Source organism: Zootoca vivipara, chromosome 1 (assembly GCF_963506605.1).
Source record: "Zootoca vivipara chromosome 1, rZooViv1.1, whole genome shotgun sequence".
Lineage (NCBI taxonomy): Eukaryota > Metazoa > Chordata > Lepidosauria > Squamata > Lacertidae > Zootoca > Zootoca vivipara.
This window is the reverse complement of record NC_083276.1, coordinates 81,950,495-81,970,558: the sequence shown is the minus strand read 5'-3', so window position 1 is coordinate 81,970,558 and position 20,064 is coordinate 81,950,495. Positions and strand designations below refer to the sequence as shown.

The window sequence follows — 20,064 nt, the reverse complement described above, 5'->3', positions numbered from 1 at the left end:
AGCTGTAGCGGCTCCACCACTGCCCTCACCACCATCTAGAAAAATGCAGTGTTAGCAGCTGGCCAATGGCTGTTGCATTCCATTGGGTCCAAGGCTGGCTTTTTAAAGGGTGGACACACTACAGACTCTTTGAGGATGGGAGCGGGAAACAATGTTTTTATTTGGACTTGCTGCCTTTCTCCCACTCCTGCTAAATTGTTTCCTCCAGATTCTTGCTTCATCTCATTTCTTCTGCTACCATGCCACCACACACCTCGATATCTCTTTGCATCCCTCAGTTATCTTTATTACCCACTCAAGTCTATCCAGAAAGGACTCTTTTTACTCTTTGATCACCTTCCCTCACTTTCCTGAGTCATTCTCAATCTCCCAAATACGTATCTCTGTTCCTTCATGCCTCACAGCATCTGGTTCCCCTTAGAATCATTCAGCTATTTTAGAAACTTCCTCATATTTTCCCCACAAACATCTTACTCTTGGCTAAGCTCTCATGGGCTGGACACCTGCCAGAGAGTGAAGAGGGGCAAAAGATGCTGCTGACCGGCATATGCGCCTCATGTCTCAGAAGTGACAGGGTTTTCCACAAGCCGCTCTCAGACAAGACCCGAAAGACACACAGCTGTCTCCAGAGAGTGAGAGCTTTGCCAATGAAGGCAGGTCCAGTCAGCAGAATAATGAACAACAGGAAGCAGACACTGGACTGGGACCTTATGTAACTTAAGAGAATGCCCAGAGTCTTTTTCTCCTCCCTTATGTCTCCTCCCTCCTTCCCTAGAGGAAGGAAACAAATGTTGAAAGAGGAGATCCTCTGGTGGAAGACATCAACGTCACCTCTCAGTCAGACAAACTTGTGATGGGTACACTGACACATATTCGCCAGTACAGTCACATTCATACATAAGCTGCTGCCCCAGATCTCTCCCTTACTCAGTTTCTACCCAGACATTTCACACAGCATTGGCTTTTTCCTGTGAGATACCAGGACACTTCATGGGAAGCTGAGGTACACGCCAACTTCCTCACCCAGAAATAAATTACCGTAAATACATGTGGTGCACTTCACAAGTGATGAAATGCACATTTTGATCTATGCTGGAATTTATCTCTGCAAAAGAAGAATATTTCATCACACATAAAATGACCCCAGAAGACTTTTCTGTAGTGCAGGTCTTCTTAAGTGTGACCCAGCATTCGGTGCTCAAACTGTGTGAAAGGGGTGCCAAAACCTCTAGCTTACAAATGTAACACCTTCCTTGAAGCTTATGGTTCAATATCTTGTGCCCCAAAAGGCTGACCTCTATCTCAGAAAATTGAAAAACCCTGAACTCTGGGGCTTAATATGAACAGGAGCTTGATTCTGCAATGGTTGACGATTATATGGCACAACTGTAGAACTCTAAGAGTTGCTAGGGCCAACATTTTACAGATGAAATTACACATTGCTGAAAGCTTTACTCCAGATCTACTGCTTTTGTTTATTATTACAGGTATTATTATTATTAATTATTATTATTATCATCATCATTATTATCATCATCATCATCATTATTATTATTAAATTTATTAGTTGTTTTATCTTGGCTAGGACAACCCAAAGCAACATACAACCAACTCTACAAGAGCCTCTCTGATTCAAAAATTAGCAGGGTGTTGGATTGTTTGGTTAAAATGTCCTGCAATATGGTATCAACAGTTCAAAAATGTACCTTAAGCAGCTGCAGTGTGCGTATGTAAAACGGCACAGGACCTCGGTGCACACATGCATGCTTTGACATCAGCAGAGGGCAACCTGTGGCTCTTGGCATAAGCACCATGCAGGTGGCAAGGAGGAGGAAAATGAGGGGAAAGGGGGAAAACAGAAAGGAGTGGCAGAAAGAAAGAAAAGGGGCAGCCCCACTACCTTCAACTCCAGCTTCACACATATTTGAATACTAACCCACCCACCATTGGTTTGCAGAGCCTCCCCACACACACACACTGAATGTGGACCCTCAACAGATTTTTAAAAAAGGATTCACCACCCTAATTCATATGGCTGCATGTAGAGGCAAGATGCGCCCCCCTCCTCCCCTGTTTCTGCAGACCTGGAGTAGGCAGCTGAAACTCAAAAGGATGGCATCTCTAGGAACTCCCCCTAACAAAGTTCAAATAAGGCAATTCCCCAACACAACAAAAATAGGCACTTACCAGGGGCTAGAACAGAAAGAGGGGCAGTTGGCATGTATGTGGAGGTGCTCTAAGCAGGTTCAGAATGCCTTCTGCTCATCAGAGCTAACCTCCCTCCAAATCTAACAACTGCCAAAACTTTCCCCTGGTTTTGCTGCTTCTCCGCACCTTTCCCTTAGGTCTACAATATGTGGAGTAGACAAATTCTCCGTTCCTACAGTATCTACCCAGACCCAGACGTCTGCAATCCCTCTGCTCCTTATCTCAGCCACTTGACTACGCTAGCAACCCGTTATGTAATGATGGGCAGGGCACTTGACAGAGAATCATAAATGGGCAACAAATTAGTTACAGTGCTTAATTTATTATGGTTATTTTTTTAGTGCCGGGGAGTGGGGCAGGGAGAAGTACTTGTGGGATTTTCTGCTGCAGGTGCCAAAATAACTCAGCCAACCTTGAATACTAGGCACCTTGACCTGGGGAGAGGGGTGCTGTTTGCCACTCTGCCTCAGGCTGCAAAATGCCTTGGGCCTGACACTGCAGTCCACAAAAGATCCCACAGGCAGAAGAGAACCTCTTGCAGAAATTCCTCCAGTTTCATTTACAAGGCTATGATCTCAATAGCATTTGCCTTAGAGGTCACCAATGAATTACTGCTGGATGCGCCCCTTTAGCTTACTGCTATTTCTCTTGGGATTGTTTAAATCAAAATGAGATGTCAAGCTCAAATGGGTTGGAGGGCTCAGCTCTCCACATAGCAGATGCACAAGGGCACAGCTACATATATTTTCCCATAGACAAAAGAATTATAGCTGTGCCCTTGTACATCTGCGAGTCAGTACTACATGAATTCACCTGCATTAGATGACAAGTTTGAAATCATTTTAAAAGGTTTGATGCCCTGCCCTGTGGTTTTGTGGGTACTTTGTATAAACATGTCATATAATGTGCCCTTAAGCTACATCCCCTGAAACATTTGCAGAAGAATAGACACAGAGGTTAGGGAATTTTGAATAAAAATCAGTATATTGTTTGCATTTTTAATTGATTTTCAAATATAATGTAAAATCAAAACAGAAGGAATGAACAAAACAAGTCTTTGTAAAGCCTCAAAGACTTAGTCTTAGACAAAGTCTTAGATTCTTTACTGCTCCATTTGCCCTAAAGTCACAGAAAGCAAAAAAACTGGTAAGGATTTACAGGTAGGTGGCAGAGTTCCTCCCAAAAGCAGTGCAATTGGAAGTGAAAGGAGAGACCTGGTAAAAGTCATACCTTGACTGGAAGCTAGAACTGCAAGTCACAGAATTATACGCATATCCCTTCCCTACTTCCTGCCTCTTTTCTGTCTGTTGTTTTCAGTTAATGAAGAAGTAGGACAAGGTTACAAAATATATATTTTAAGAACACCTTAGGAGACTTCCCAAGATTCTAACACTGTTCCAGAGCTTCGGAGCCAGGAAGCTACACAGCAGACTGCCTTGGATCCAAGCTATTTTGGATTCCAAAGTGGTCCAGGTATCTCGGAGATAAAGATCTGCAAACTCTGCCTTTTCCACAGAAACTACATACTATCTTGACTGTTCACAGCACTGGGACTTCAGGAAGTAGGACTGTATTGACCTGGTGTGTGATGGGCATCCCAACTCTCTTAAAGAGGAGTTTCCAAAGGAAACATAATGATGACCAAATAAAGTTTTAAGTCAATCTACCAAGGTAATGAATTTAAAAAACACTGAATTTGTGTACACAATTCATAGTGCTTTACTGTGAACTATCCTAACGGAGACTACATAGGGATGCGTTGAGGAGGGGAACAGTGCAACCCTTCACTCTGTAGGGCAAATGTGAGTAACCTTTGGCCCTCTGGACATTGCTAAACTACAACTCCCAAGCATGGCCAATGGATAGGGATGTACTTCAGCAACTCCTGGCAGACCAAAGGTTCACCATGCCTACACTATATAGTGATGGGCCAGTTTATAATCTTTTGTGCCTGTGAGCGTGGATCCAGCTCACCATTTATTTCCCATGATCTGCTCTTCATTGTCACACAGACCTACCTCAAAGGAGTGACATCTACCATCAAGGCCACTTTGTTGCAACCCAGTCATGAAAATTCTCCAGATATTCTCTTTTGCCCTCACAGAACACAATTACCGCTCACCCCCTCCAAGAAGTGGGCAGGGTTTATGACACCGCGCCGGGGTTCCCGGGACCAGGGTGCTACCCACCTTGGCTACAGGGTTGCGATCGGCCTGTCCCCATCTCAGCGGGCTGGGGATGGGGCGAGGGCTGGAAAAAGGCTGGTGCTCTTCGGGCCCAGGCTCACTTTGTTTTCTTTCCAGATTCACCCACCCCTCCCTAAAATACAACACGGTCTTCTTTTGCAGGCTAACCTCTTGCTTCCTAGGTCAGCGGGCGCTGCTATGGTCATAAGATGGTTGCTGTGTTCGGAACGGGGAAGGAATTTCCCTGCATTGGCAGGTTTTGCCTTCCCTGTAGCAATTTGTCACATCTTTGAGATGGGGGGGGTAGCATTTTCATGGACCCCCCATGTGGCGGCATTAGCAGGGCCCATTAAAGGGTTGATTGTGGGAGTCACTGGCCCTGGGGCGGCAGCATAAGATCAAACGCCCAGCTTCAGCAAAGTGAGAGGGCACGCTGTGTAAGTCCACGCTTTACAGTCCCCTCCCACAACGCCTGGCTGCCCTGCGCATCCTCAGCCCCTGTCAGGTATGAGAGGGATACCTTCCAAGGCCTAAGCCAAGGTTCCTACACCTGAAATTCGATTAAGTTGTGGCCTAATTTAAACCCATACATTGTTGTCATGTCTCATTCCTGGGGGGTAGGCTCCAGGGACAGGGTTTAGCGCATGGGCTCGCAATATAACCCAGGCTGCAAGCATCACAAACTAGATAACAAAAAGTCAAGGGGTTAGGTTGCTTCATATCTGCAACTGAGAATTTAATGCATATATCGTCCACTAAATAATTACGCAGCAAGTTGCCCACTCTACTTTTCCACCCATATCTCCATACCAAACAATTCCAGGATATTTGCATTTTCCTGATTACTACAAAGGTGGTGCAATTCCTTCTGTGTTAAGAGCCCTACAGAGAATGGTACATGTGCATCAGTTTACCAAGCAACAGTATGTTTAGACTTGATTTTTGCATTTTGCATTGCACAGTAAGAATTACAGTTGCAACATGCCAACAGTTGCAACATACCTCTACACACTTCACTCATAAGACCACTAGCCTCTCTACAAAGCTGGAGATGTACCTACGTTGCTTTGTGTCTGCCATTGCGCTGCACGATCCAACATCTGGATGTCTTAGCTCAGGCATGTCCAAAGTCCATTTTGGGAGCTTAATCTGGCCCGCCGGTCAGTTTAATCCAGCCCCTGTAGCAGTTTATTCCCTGGGGTAAAATCCTTTAAAAAGCTCAACAACTTCAATCCTTAAAAGAGGTCAACAACTTTGGTCGGACCTCACACATGTTCATCAAATCTGGCCCTCTTTGAAAAAATTTGGACACCCCTGTCTTAGCTGAACTCCTGCATGTGTGCCATCAAGCAAATCTCATGGATGCAGGGGGGGTGGCACGTCTGTGTCTTCCAAGCCATTAGCGCTGCTCCCACTCCAAGCTGCAAGAAGCAGCGACAAGCACCTTCTGCCACTGCTTACTGTTAGAAAGACCTTTTAATTCCTAAGAAGACTTTGCACCTTACACTTGTTTATTTAACTTCCTTAATGGACCCTTAATGGAGGTACATTATTGCAAGGGCTTGTGAAAAGTCCACTTAATTATGCCAAAGGAGTTGCTTTCCAGCACTAAAGATTAACTTTGGCCCAGAACTGTCACTCTTTCCATATGCCTGGATTTCCCTTTCCCACTGCATTGACTGTGTGTCATTATTGACACCAACTATGCCAGCAGTTGTAGGTCATACTTTCTAAAAATCATTATGATTCCCTCAGTAATTTTTCTGTTAACCTTTCCATCACATGAGGATTTTTTTTACAACTGTGCAGTGCAGCTGGCATGGCAGAGTGATGCCTGCACTTTGGTCCAGGGTGGTTTAATTTACCACAGTTTAGGGTCAGACAACGCATATATCTGAGATTAAAGTGTCAATGGAACACACACTCCTCCTATGGCGTAATAAACTGTCCATGCATGGGATACACAATCCCACACCCCCTCCACATCCTATTAGCATCTCCAGACAAACACAATGCTTATTTAATGGTTAGTATAGTGCGACAAAACCTGTTTGACCAGAGAAAATACGGTAGAGCAGGCATGTTGTTGTTTAGTCGTGTCTGACTCTTCGTGACCCAGTTTGGTCAGACTCATGTTGGTAGCTTCGAGAACACTGTCCAACCTCTGTCGTCCCCTTCTCCTTGTGCCCTCCATCTTTTCCAACATCAGGGTCTTTTCCAGGGAGTCTTCTCTTCTCATAAGGTGGCCCAAGTATTGGAGCCTCAGCTTCAGGATCTGTCCTTCCAGCAAGCACTCAGGGCTGATTTCCTTCAGAATGGATAGGTTTGATCTTCTTCCAGTCCATGGGACTCTCAAGAGTCTCCTCCAGCACCATAATTCAAAACTCCTTCATGGATCACTGCCTTGTCATTGCGAATGGGCTTAAATAACTCAGAGAAGCTATGAGCTATGCTGTGCAGGGCCACCCAAGATGGACAGGTCTTGGTGGAGAGTTTTGACTAAACGTGATCCACCTGCAGCAGGAACCGGCAAGCCACTCCAGTATCCCTGCCAGGAAAACTCCATGGACAAAGAGCAGGCATATTATTTATTAAATAATACCCCACTTTTCCTCCAGAGAATTCAGAGCGGCATACAAGATCTTCCCCATCCCTCATTCTAATTTAATCCTCTGAGGTAGGTTAAGCTGAGAGGTAAGGACTGGCCTGAGTCCCTTCGTCAACTGAACACAGTGCCTCCTTGCACAATATTAAAATACACCGACAAAAGAATACACTTTTTATTTATTTTGTTTAAATATATATAAGCACACTTTCATATAAAATATTGCAAGGCAGCATACAAACTAAAAATAGAATACTATAATAAAAACAAGAAAAACACCGGGCATACCAGCTGGTTGGCAAAATAAAAATCTCAGTTTCAAAAAGCCTGTTTTTCAGAAGATGTCTAAACGTGAGCAGAGATGACTCCTGTTGAACCCCTACTGGCAAGGAGTTCTGCAGGTCAGGATCCAACACACTATAGTCTCAGTTCGTGGTGAAGGCCAGCTGAACTGGGGTTGGCCCCCAATGCCCCCATCAGAAGACCTCCGTGATCAAGGTGAAGCATAAAAATGGTGGCGGCATGGATGGAATAATGTCTACTGCTATATTGCAAGTACATTTTTCAGTCCATTTTAATATTGCACTCAGGAGTTTCTCTTTTCTATTGCTATGCATCAAATTAATCTAGGCATGCAGATCATGCTACAATGATGACAATATTGTGTGGGGGTTTTTTGGGTCTATATTCTATGCACTTATACCAACCATATGCAGGGCTTTTTTTCAGTTGGAACTCAGTTCCAGCACCTCTGAGGTGCACATTCTAAGAGAACAAGGGATGTGTTCATGGCGAGTTCTGGCACCTCTTTCTAGAAAAATAGTACTGGCCATATGTAGATATTATTTGAAGTTTTGAATTAGGTTTTTTTTATTAAATACATTTTCCTCAAGTATATTGTCTTTATATAATTTGGTAGTGTAAATCCTGACAGAACCCACTATGAAGGACAAAAAAGGTGCACTTCCCAGAAAGGTGACCTTATATTGCCATGTTAGCAGATAACTTAGTGTTATCTAAGTACTAGGGGGAGTATGAAACTCACGGGGCGGGGGGGGGGGCAGAAATACAATACAGAGAACTTGTCAAACACCTAGTAGTCACGAAAAACAGGTGGTATGCTACATTTAGCTCAGTGGGTCACAAGTAACTGTGCACGTCTGTAACAGTTGGGTGTATGAAATCCATGGTCAGCCTTACAGCCAGACTGTTTGGTTCTGCCCTTGAAAATGGGAAACAGCAGCTGGTCCAGAATCACAGCTTCTTGGTTAGTGGTCAGGAATGGACTGCAGAGTTTGTGCAGTGCTAGAAGAACTCCACTGGTCTGGACCACAGGTTAGTTTCCGGGCACAATCCAAGGTGCTAGTTCTTTTACAGTCCTCAATGTCCTGGACAAGGATACCTCAGGTAGCCCTTTTTCCTACATAAACTGCCTTGTGTGTTTGATTTGTCTCCCAAAGCCTTTTTCTGGCCTGACACAACAAGGACCAGCCTGAGGCTAACCTGTGTCTCCCCCCCCTCCCTGCCAGGGAAGATGGGGTGAGTGAAGATCAGGCATCCCCAAACTTTGGCCCTCCAGATGTTTTGGACTACAATTCCCATCTTCCCTGACCACTGGTCCTGTTAGCTAGGGATCATGGGAGTTGTAGGCCAAAACAACTGGAGGGCTGCAGTTTGGGGGTGCCTGGTGAAGATATACCGGTACATGAGGAACAAGGGGACAAGAAAGATTGACATCAGGATCTGCTGCCCCCAGGGATATTGCCCCCTGAGGTGGTCACCTCATCTGGCCTCATGGGAAGGCAAAACCACAACTCTGGCCACAACTCTCAGTGGCAGAGCTGGTAGGTACAAGAAACAGGCCCTTTGGGGCAGCAGCACATATGCCCTTTAGAAATCTGTCCAGAGGAGCCCAGGTCCAAAAAGAAGTTGGCAACCCTAACCACCACATTTCTGTGTTTAGAGGGCAATGTCTCCAGGTGGAAAACCTAACTTCCAAGCATAATGGAGCCCCAGCATTTTAGAAATTTACTGTCTCTTTTACTGAATTTTCAGATGCGAGCTCTTTATTCCACTGCACACCCTTCCTGTACTGTCCAGATGACTAAACCAGGGTTGCCACATTTCAAAAGGTAAAAATCCAGACACAAAAGTTGTGTTTTTTTTGCATTTTTAACTATTATTAAGAAAAATCAGCAAAAACGACACTGTCGCCATGGGTTGCCATGGACATTTTCAGGACATTTCACCAATTTCTGCCCAGTCACTGCTTTCAACTTCAGTATTCCCGGTATGTCCAGGAAAATCTGGACATATGACAACCCTAACTAAACTCTCATGTAGTGTGTATACTCTGTGTTTAAATTGTAGAATGGGTAACATCTCAATTGTGGTGCATATATTTTCAGGTTAACAGATAGCTAAACAATATGTGGATTATCAACAGAAAAGAAATTCTTAAGAAAATGGTCTCTTGGAGAGGTCCAGTGCAATTACATATGTCTTATCACAGAATCATTAATGATGATTTTTCCTAAGTTTTTTGGAACCTGATGGATCTGCCTGGGATTTCTTGCACTAATTTCTCATGAGACTATCTCTAGAGCAGGGATGGGAAACCTGAGGCCATCCAGATTTTCCCGGACTACAGCACACATCATCCCTGAACATGTCGGCTGGAGCTGGTGGAAACTGGAGTCCAACAAAATCTGGAGATACACAGATCCCCTGTCTCCCAACATATTATGTCACAACTGATAGAGAGGCTCTGTTGTGCAAGGCCCTTTAAAATGCATGGAAGCTGCACATAGCAGCACAACCACGTTTTATCACTGCTCACATCCATTTTAATTGGGCTAAAGGAACAGGAAAACATCCTAGTGTACAAACCATTTTAACCAATACATATGACAGATGTCTGTTTTGTCTTGAGTTGCAAAAAGGCTGTAGCTATAAAGCAGTGAAGAAAAACTAACCAGATTCACCCATTAGTTTTGAGAGGTGGCAGAGGGAGGGAGACAAGGAAGGTGTTTGAAATGCATTCATCATAATCACCCAGATTGTTTTGCTTGCAGAAAAAGCCTAGGAGAGAAGAGGTAATAAGGCTGCACGGCTGGGAAGGAAGACTGAAAGGAATCTAATCACAAAGTAAAAGAATCTGTGTGCAAGGTATAGGGGCAGCAGCAGATAAGTCTGACATAAAGAGCAACATGCTGATGACAGTACTCTGTCATTTAAACCATGAACAGTCAGTGAGGCTGTAAAACAAGAATACTTTTGCGGCAAGTTATCTGGAATTATCTGGGAAAGCTACAGTAGAGGCTCCTCATTATACAGATTGATTGTTTCTATTTTAAACTGTTCACACGCACACACAAAGCCCTAAGGCCACTACTTATGCACCTGAGACAGTCATTCAGGAATGCAGACTCAGGTGCACTGCATTTCAGCAATCCCATTGGAAGCAGAATCAGATCCTCAGTCATCTTTGGGGGAGGGGATGCTTCTTTTGGGCTGTGTCCCACAAACCAAACCATAATTTCAGCGTTTTCTCCCACTTCTCAGTTTTGTTCGTATTGCATAAATCAAATAGTAGTAGGGACATACATATCATTACATAACTTACATTGCAAGTAAGACATGTTGAAATGCTGGGTTGCCAACTTTTTAATGCTCCTGTTCCCTTGTTGATAGGGGCAGCCTGGTGCGGGGGCGCTGTGTTAACAAGTGGAGCTTTCCTCATTACTTTTGCCTCCTTGCCAGGAAAAGTTGTTAAATTTCTGCTCATCAGACTGCAGTTAAATGGTCAGGAACAGGGCTGGTATGAATGTTGGCAACCCTAATAGAAGCCTTCAGATGTTCCTATACTATGCATAACAAAGCACTTGCTTGCTTGTTTATGAGGGGATAATCATTTATACAAGAACAATAGTAAGTTGCATTTAGAGATAAAAGACAACCCAGGTTTACCCCCCAAAAAAGAATCTTGGACCAGTAAGCAGAACAAACAAACCCTGGAAGAGTACAATTTATGGTCTCTTTAGGGAAAATGAAGTACAGTTTGTGGATAGCAGGGCTGAAGGCAAACTCTCTACCATCAACCTCTTCACCAGTCCAAATTCACATCTCTTTTGGATATAAAAGACCAGCTCATTAAATGCCAAGCATGACACTGCTGGAACAGACCAAAACTGTCCAGCATATGACCCCGGGGACTGGTTTCCTTGGATTATAAACAGCCTATTCATGGTGCTACAATGCTCACCTCCCCCTCTCGGAAACACTTCATAGTCCTCTCGTTGCATACAGAGCTCCCTTCTGTGCTACAGAGACTGACTCTCTCTCTCTCTCTCTCTCTCCAAAATCAGTCTTGCTCCTCCTTCTCATGAAGTACAAGCCCTCTTATGCATCTGCCCATGTCACTGGCTTCCCAGGTCTCCATTTTCTTTTCTTTACTGACCCTATATTTGTACAGTTAACAGTAAACAGGTATGTTGCAAATAAGTAGATAAAGTTTTTTCTCATCACTTGTATCTCCTTGTTTGTTTGTTTGTTTTAAAAAATCACCTGCAGACTTTCTGCTTGTCATGTGTTTGAGGCAGAAGAACATAATTGTCAAAAATAGTTGCTGATCATGTTAAGACTAAAATAAAATGAAAAATTGGTGCCTTGAAGCATTCTAATATAAGGAACAGAACCATTAAGATGTATGCAGCATAACATAAAAACAGATCATTAATTGATTTGAATTTGGGAAGAATTCACTTTCAATTTGTGAATAATTAACTACATAAAACAGAATAGAGGGACACAAAGGTCATGGGTAGAAATGCATTGAACAAAATGCCCTTGCTGGTCAGTAGGTATGCTGCTAAGCAACAACCAAAGGCTCTGATTCAGCAAAGCATTTAACTCAAATCTGGCAAACTTAGCAAGCCACACTGTGAAGCACCTCCCCTCTCCTTTAAAAGGGTGTGGGGCAGGAGGTGAGGGGCTTGAAGTGGGCTGTGGGAAGACAGGTGGGTGAGGTGTAAAGAGGTGTTGGGGAAGGGTAGTAGACAATATCGGCAAACAGAGCAAACAGGGATGGTAGCTCCTTGTATGTTTGATACCCTTTTAACTGCCCAGGTGAGGCGAGTCTGGCTGCTGAAAAATAGTCCTAGGAATTGCAGCTTGGCAAGAGTGCTGCAAATAAAGTTAGAAATCTCTAACCTCTATTTACATAGCAATTCCTTAAGGACAGAATTATGGTTAGGGAGAATCTTGTTGCCTTAAACCAGCTGAGCAAGTAGCCCAGGCATCCCCAAACTTCGGCCCTCCAGATGTTTTGGACTACAATTCCCATCATCCCTGACCATTGGTCCTCTTAGCTAGGGATCATGGGAGTTGTAGGCCAAAACATCTGGAGGGCTGCAGTTTGGGGGTGCCTGGTGAAGATATACCGGTACATGAGGAACAAGGGGGCAAGAAAGATTGACATCAGGATCTGCTGCCTCCAGGGATACTGCCCCCTGAGGTGGTCACCTCATCTGGCCTCATGGGCGGGCAAAACCTGGCCACAACTCTCAGTGGCAGAGCTGGTAGCTACAAGAAACAGGCCCTTTTGGGCAGCAGCACATATGCCCTTTAGAAATCTGTCCAGAGGAGCCCAGGTCCAAAAAGTTGGCAACCCTAACCACCACATTTCTGTGTTTAGAGGGCAATGTCTCCAGGTGGAAAACCTAACTTCCAAGCATAATGGAGCCCCAGCATTTTAGAAATTTACTGTCTCTTTTACTGATTTTTCAGAGCCAAAACATCTGGAGGGCCACAGTTTGGGGATGCCTGAAGTAGCCCTACCCTTTCCCTATGCAGAATATCAATTCTCCTCAAAGAGGCAGCAATACAATCAAAACTATCTGCAGAGAGGGATCCTATGCAGGCCTACTTGGAAGTGTATTCTGTTGAGCTCCATGAGACTTGCAGTACAATCCTATGCATGCCTACCTAGAAGTAAACCCTTGAGTTCATTGAGACCTACTCCCAGGTATGCAAGTATATTACAACCTAAATTCCTAGTAAGTGCACTTAGGATTGGAGTCTAAAGACAGGGCTAGATTGACTTATGGTCAAGTCAAACTATAAAGTATCTAACAAAGACGGCAATTCTGCACCCACTTACATGGAAGCAAACGTCACTGAACTCAATGGCACTTGCTTCCAGGGAGACATGTATAGGATTGCACTGTTCATTCCAATTACATTTTAGTAGTTGTGTGATACTCTTGGAAGTCCCTTTTCTGTGACAATATTGGGATATCCTATCCACCCAAAATTAATCAGAGGTGGCAATACCCTTACTGCTGCCCTTCAGTGATTCTGAGATGTGGGATCAGACCTACACAGTAAAAACAAACAAACAAACAAACAAACAAACAAACAAACAAAAAACCCTCCTTAAAAGTTTATTATGGCTCTTATCTTCAGTGATTTGTTGTTGTTGCTGCTGCTGCTGCTGCTGCTGCTGCTGCTATTTAGTGGTTTAGTCGTGTCCGACTCTTCGTGACCCCATAGACCATAGCACGCCAGGCACTCCTGTCTTCCACTGCCTCCTGCAGTTTGGTCAGACTCATGTTGGTAGCTTCGAGAACACTGTCCAACCACCTCGTCCTCTGTCCTCCCCTTCTCCTTGTGCCTTCAATCCTTCCCAACATCAGGGTCTTTTCCAGGGAGTCTTCTCTTCTCATGAGGTGGCCAAAGTACTGTATTGGAGCCTCAGCTTCAGGATCTGTCCTTCCAGTGAGCACTCAGGGCTGATTTCCTTCAGAATGGATAGGTTTGATCTTCTTGCAGTCCAACGTCAAATCCACAAGGGATTTGCTTCTTGACTAGCTCCAGGCCTCGTTTATTTTATCCTTGTTGCTAATTTCAGCTGCTATGTTGACTTTCCAAACAGCAGAGTGGGGGTAAGGACATTTTCCAAGCTTCAGACTCCCTCATCTCCTGGGTCAACAAGAACAAAACTTTCCACAGGAACTCTGATTTCACAACATATTGTCATGGCTATCAGATTGAAAAGAGAAGGAGGCCTACAGCTTTAATTATCTCCCAGAAGAGCTTTTCATTCTCACCCCTTGCTGAAATCCCCCTTTTCAACAAAAACCCTCTCCTCTTTTGCATCTCACCTAGGGCTTTAAAAGGTGGAATTGACATGGTGGGGGAGAGACAACAATTTCGAGGGTTTCCTTTAAAAAAGGCTTTTGGGGTATCCTGGCTTTTACTTTTTGAAATATGGCAACCCTGTCTCACCACACTTGCATTCTGTTTATAGAATGGGGGGAAATATGTTGCCATTCAGTAGTATCAATGTGACTGTTTTGTACTCACGGGTCTTTACTGTGTATCCTGTAAACTAACAGCAAACTGATTTTATAGTCAAAATGGCAACATTCACACCCAAACAGGTTTGGGGAAAACCCGAGGTTTATAGCAGTAGAAGAAAAATATTTAGAGGGAAAGCCCTACAGGGATGAGGGGTAAAAACACACACACACACAGGGAGTGTTCAGTGAGGACTGAGCATGGCCAGTAAGCACAACATGCTGACTTACTGTTAAAGAGAGGGAGAATAGAACAGAGTAACCTAGAAAAGGTTAGCTGGCTGGCATCCAGCACACCATATTGCAACATTTTGTTGCAGGTTCCACTTGCTGACCACTCATTTGGGAGAAGAGCTTTTCCATGCACAACTATCCCTCTCTACACTTAGTACCACCAGCATTCAAACACACATTTACACAGCCTGCTACACACCTAAATAATATGCACTACACTCTTGTGTATGCACGCCTGCACATCCAGTTGCACCTTGTTTTTGCAAAGGAGGGAGTGAAGGGAAGGACCAGGAACATTTCACAGCATTCTGGCTTTCTAAAGCAAAAAAATGTACAAGTAGGCGGGAAACATGTTTTAAAAAATATGTTCTAAGGAAAAACAAACACTGCCTAATTTAACTATACCTGCGGTTTCCTCAAGGTCTTGGCCATCCCATTAGAGAGCTTTCTCCTTTTCTTTTCAAAGAGGGAAGTTAGCTCATGCTCAGAAGCGTAAGAAATGTCCACAAGCAGTGGAGAGGACCTAAAGCAGGCATCCCCAAACTTCGGCCCTCCAGATGTTTTGGACTACAATTCCCATCTTCCCCGACCACTGGTCCTGTTAGCTAGGGATCATGGGAGTTGTAGACCAAAACATCTGGAGGGTGGCAGTTTGGGGATGCCTGACCTAAAGGAAACACAAGTCTAGGAGAATTGACAACAGCTCTAAACCTCATAGACCATACTCCCATTTAATTCCATTTTCATCCCAGCAAATAGATTAGAAAGTAGTAATTGGTGCAAATTGTTCTCCTGCTGATACAAAAGGGAGGTGCTTGGATATTTGGTTACATGGATAAAAAGACACGGTTCTGTGCCGTTTCTGACCACCTGAGGCATAGAGACAGACGACACCGTCCATTTCTGAGCAGCACAATCTGCAGGGCCTGTATAAACTTTTAGGTAATAATTGAGCAAGTGGAAGATAAAATGAGGACTTTGTGAAATATATGATTCAGCAGACCTCAGTAGGGCACAAAATCATGTGTTCTTGCTTATGAGCAAGAAAAAGAGGCAAGAGAGAAGTTTGCAGATATCAGACAAAGACTGATTCTTTTCATTATCTCCTTGCCTGCCATTTCAGGACCACAAACAGTGGACAGGACCTCCTTGGATAAATGCTGGAGGCAGTGTTTTTTTGTTTTTGAAAAGTGGAGTAAGGCTCCAATGCTGCACACACTTACAAGGGAGTAAGTCCCACTGTACTCACATATTGGTTTTGTCCCACTGTTGCCTCTGGTCAAACAGTTGTTGAAACAATACGAAATGCTGCAAAACCTGTTTGTCAGACATAACAATGGGATGAGTGCATATGCCCTACTCAATGGCATACTCTAAAGCCATCTTCAACTCTGAAAAGAAGCAAGCAAAACAGATCACTTGTCTCCCACTAAAGAGCTTCTCTTGGGATTCCAGAGACCCCTTCTGAGCAAGGCCTTTCTTTACCCAGAATCCCCCTTCCTCAATATTTCACAACAAAAACTCTCCCTCCTTTTCCCAGGGGTCTAGAACACCACCAGGTACTCACCTGCTCCAAAGGATACATGCTAGTACTGCCAGCTTTTCTCTAGAGAGCCTGACCTGCCACAAGTTCCACATCTACCGGTACTTATGCTAGTTAAGGCTGTTAACTTTCAGCATCTCAAAACCACAACACATATCAATTTCCAGATGTGCTGTAAGTAGTGCATGTTTGGTTTTCCTTTCAGAGACAGATATGGGGGCTATTTTAATTTTCTGTAGAATGTTATGTTGGGTCGAGATCTTGGCCTATTGATTTCATTTATCTGTTTTCAGTAATGACAACTACCCTGGAGACAGGACAATTAAGAAACCTGAATAAATACAAACCCTTCCTCACAACGACCCGTCTGCTCAGAATTTATTCAGGTAGCCCACCTCTCCTCTCTGAATAGTCACTACCTTTATCCATATAAACTCAGGCAACCTCAGGGCCATGGGTTCGAGCCCCACTTTGGGCAAAAGATTCCTGCATTGCAGGGGGTTGGACTAGATGACCCAAGACTACGAGTCTGATACAAAAAGCAAGAAACACCTTCCTTCTATTCTTTGACGACTTTTCAGGGCAATTTCTCAAACACACCTGTACAAGTCAAACTTCCTGATGTCTTCCTATGAAGTTAGGCGCCGAGGCTCCTTCCCTCCCCACATTTTCACGGCAGCAGTAGCAGCCCGACACGTGGCTCATTTATTCAGAAGTCGCCGGGGATGCATTCAAGGTAGGCATGCTCAAATATCATTGAGCCGAGAGAACCAATTTCCAAGATCCCTCTAACAAATAGGCGCTTTTAGGGGGCACCTGGCGCTCCAGACATACCTCCTTCCTAAGGCTCAGGGCCCCTGTTCCACTCAGTCCAGTGCGAAGAGGGTGACGTCGACTAGCCCCGGGTGGCCAAAGGGCAGGCTGGTCTGGAAGAGACCACTATTCCTCCCAGGCTCCCACCTGCACATACACGCGCCGGCAACCTCCCTCAGCTGCAAGCACTTTCCCCTTCCCTCCCCACGCGCCCAGAGGTGTCAGTCACCGGCCCCGCCCCCGCTCTGCCCCCCACGGGGCCCCTCGCCGATTGGGTGGCCGCCTCTCTCTGCCCACTCCCTCCCCCCACCGCCTCCCACGCTTGCTTGCTTGCTCGCTCTCGGGGAGGCAGCTGGCACGAGGCTCTCCCAAGCGCTCTCGGCGACAGGCCCGCCCCAGTCCCACATGAAAGGAAGCCGCGCGCATTTGCTCCGGCGGAGAGACTCACCCTGCCCGCGTCAATCCGGCCGGCCGACTGTTGTCATAGCGGTGGGTCGTGCAGCCCTGGCCGCGCGCCACGGGTGTCCTCCATAGGCAGCGCGGGGTGCTCTGACGTCAGCGCGGAGACACGCCTCTCCCGCTCGCCCCCTCCGCCGTCTCTTAAGGAGCCTCGTATTGGACCAGCCCCCGCCCCCGCCCCCCTGGGCCGCGCGAAATGAAAGGGATTGTTCGTCTCGCGACCTTCTCCGCGCCAAAACAGCCGCGCTGTTGTTAGCCTTCCTGGAACCATATATTGTATATAGGCTGCTGCAGCCCTATTGGGGATTTACCCCAGGAAGGAGGAGACACGAGTGGCGGCGTGCTGGGCTGGGTGACAAAATGAACTGGGCCACTTCAGATGATCGCTTTAAACAACAACAACAACAACAACAACAACAACAACAACAACAACAACAACAACAACAACAACAACAACAACAACAACAACAACAACAGAAGAACAGCAACGTGCTGGTTTTGAACCACCCTTCGATACGCCGTCGATCCAATACTGTACAAGGTTTCCCAAACTTGGGTCTCCAGCTGTTTTTGGACTACATCATCCCTAGCTAGCAGAACCAGTGGTCAGGGATGATGGGAATTGTAGTCCAAAAAACAGCTGGAGATCCTAATTTGGGAAACCCTGATCCAATACATTTTGCTCTCTGAGGGAGACATAAGAAGCTGCTTTTTACTGCGTCCTACCATCAGGTCCATCTGGCTCAGTATTGTCTACACTGACTGGCAGCTGCTTTCCAGGATTTCAGACCAGGATCTGTCTCAGCCCTACCTGGAGATGGTGGAGATTGAGCCTGAAGCCTTCAGCCCGTAAAGCAAACGCTCCAACTCAGGCATCCCCAAACTGTGGCCCTCCAGATGTTTTGGCCTATAACTCCCCATGATCCCTGGCTAACAGGACCAGTGGTCAGGGATGATGGGAATTGTAGTCCAAAACATCTGGAGAGCCGAAGTTTGGGGATGCCTGCTCTAACTCTCCCCTAAGGAATTTTGGGCACATAAGGCAAAAAAGAAAGGAGGCCATTTCCCCATCCTTAGTAAAAATACAATAATAAATAACACTTTGCTTCCCTGCCAAATCCACCACCTGGGGCAGCTGCCTGTGGTCCTGCTTTTCTGGTGTGCTAGTTTCTTGTTTTCAGGGATTTTGTTCAAACTGGAGGGCATGGAGAAGTATTCAAAAGTAGAGCCCCATACCTGTTGTCAGAAGTCGTACAGAGCATTTTACCACCTCCACGTTTGATGTACTACCATGTAGTTCTGCTGCATGTGTAGAAGACCCAGTATTATCTAGAGATCATACTTCTGTCACCCCACCCCAGGAAAAGCAAGTGAGGATTTGCTGTTTTGAGAACTGTGTGTGACAGTTTCCTACATGCATGTGCCAAAGTGACTCACAACACAAAAAACAATGATGCAATAACTGCAGTACATATAACTGTTCCCCCAAAAAATGTCTCCCTTTAATTCACTTGAAAGGCAATCTGGCAGGCCATCAACTGCTGGGAAAGGAGGGGGAAACAGCATCCAGCTGTGCAAAGGGAGATGGGAGTGAACTTTTTAGTGAGGCCAACATGTTTCAGATCCAGTTTATCCTCAGGGTGCTCTCAAATTAGGGTTGTCAATTTGGCATTGAAATACTGTTACAACTTGCTAACCCGGCACACTGCATTTTTCATGTTAATTGAATCTTTTTCATAAACAGTCTGGGAAAACTTGGACCACGATTCATAGACTCATGGAATTGTAGAATTAGAAGGGATCATGAGGGTCATCTAGTCCAACCCCCTGCAATGCAGGGTTCTTTTGCCCAGTTTGGGGCTTGAACCCATGACCCTGAGATTAAGAGCCTCATGCTCTACTGACTGAGCTATCCTTGTGATTCATCTGCTTTTAGATAAACTGGTTACTGCTGAGAACTCTGTGAAGTTCTCCCACGTTGAAAGTAATTGTACAGAAAAATAAACAGGAAAGCAGATAAGGAGAGAGAAACCAAAGAGAGCCAGATAAAAGTGACCAGTGGCCCCTGATTTGTTGTAGGTTTGCCTGTAACGTGCCTACATTTTCTCTGTCTTTCTTTCGGGAGGCTCCAAAATGTGCAATGTCTGTTTATTGGCATGGTGTGTGTAATGTGTAACCAGCCTCTTGAGCGGGCAGTTTTTTGTTGAGCAGCAAAGATGAGTACCTATCTTTTGAGTTGCTAAGAAAATGCTAGTGGCTATGATGGGCAGAGTGTGTGGCGGGTAATCTAAAAGTTAACTGGCCAGAGAACTATTGTTATTGGTGGCTAAAAATATATATGAATGAATGAATGAATGAATGAATGATAGATAGATAGATAGATAGATAGATAGATAGATAGATAGGATGAGACAAGCTGCATCAAACCAAAGGCTGTCAAGTCCAGTATACTGTTCCCATATTGGACAAGCTGAAGCCTATTGGAAAACCACGTCCAGACATGAACACGAAAGCATTATCCCTATTGGATATAGTATATTTCGGAGATCCCTGGGAAAGTGCACCGCAACCCTTAATGGAACCCTTCTCAGTGAGAGCCAGGTCACCCAATGTCAAGGTGAAGGGTTTGTTTTGCTCTCACCACAGTAGTATCAAATA

At 45.0% G+C, this 20,064-nt stretch overlaps 1 protein-coding gene across 9 annotated transcripts in view; it reads right to left on the bottom strand.

Annotated features, from left to right (window-relative positions):
* SLC43A3 (solute carrier family 43 member 3) overlaps positions 1-18,726 on the bottom strand; it is a 43,923-nt gene extending 25,197 nt beyond the window's left edge. The window contains exons 1-2 of one of the 9 annotated variants that reach the window (XM_035124994.2): positions 17,396-17,473; positions 15,841-15,908 (exon numbers count right to left, since the gene is read on the bottom strand). Coding sequence is in view for 4 of the 9 variants with exons in the window: in XM_035124929.2 (XP_034980820.2) it covers positions 5,456-5,516 (61 nt within the window). In the remaining 5 variants the exon portion in view is untranslated. Of the gene's footprint in view, positions 1-2,187; positions 5,399-5,451; positions 6,435-11,263; positions 13,417-15,840; positions 15,909-16,968; positions 17,136-17,395; positions 17,503-18,642 lie in introns of those variants that run through there. The other 8 variants (XM_035124976.2, XM_060277419.1, XM_035124985.2 and 5 more) reach the window with 8 other exon arrangements.
* Positions 18,727-20,064: the final 1,338 nt, after the last annotated feature.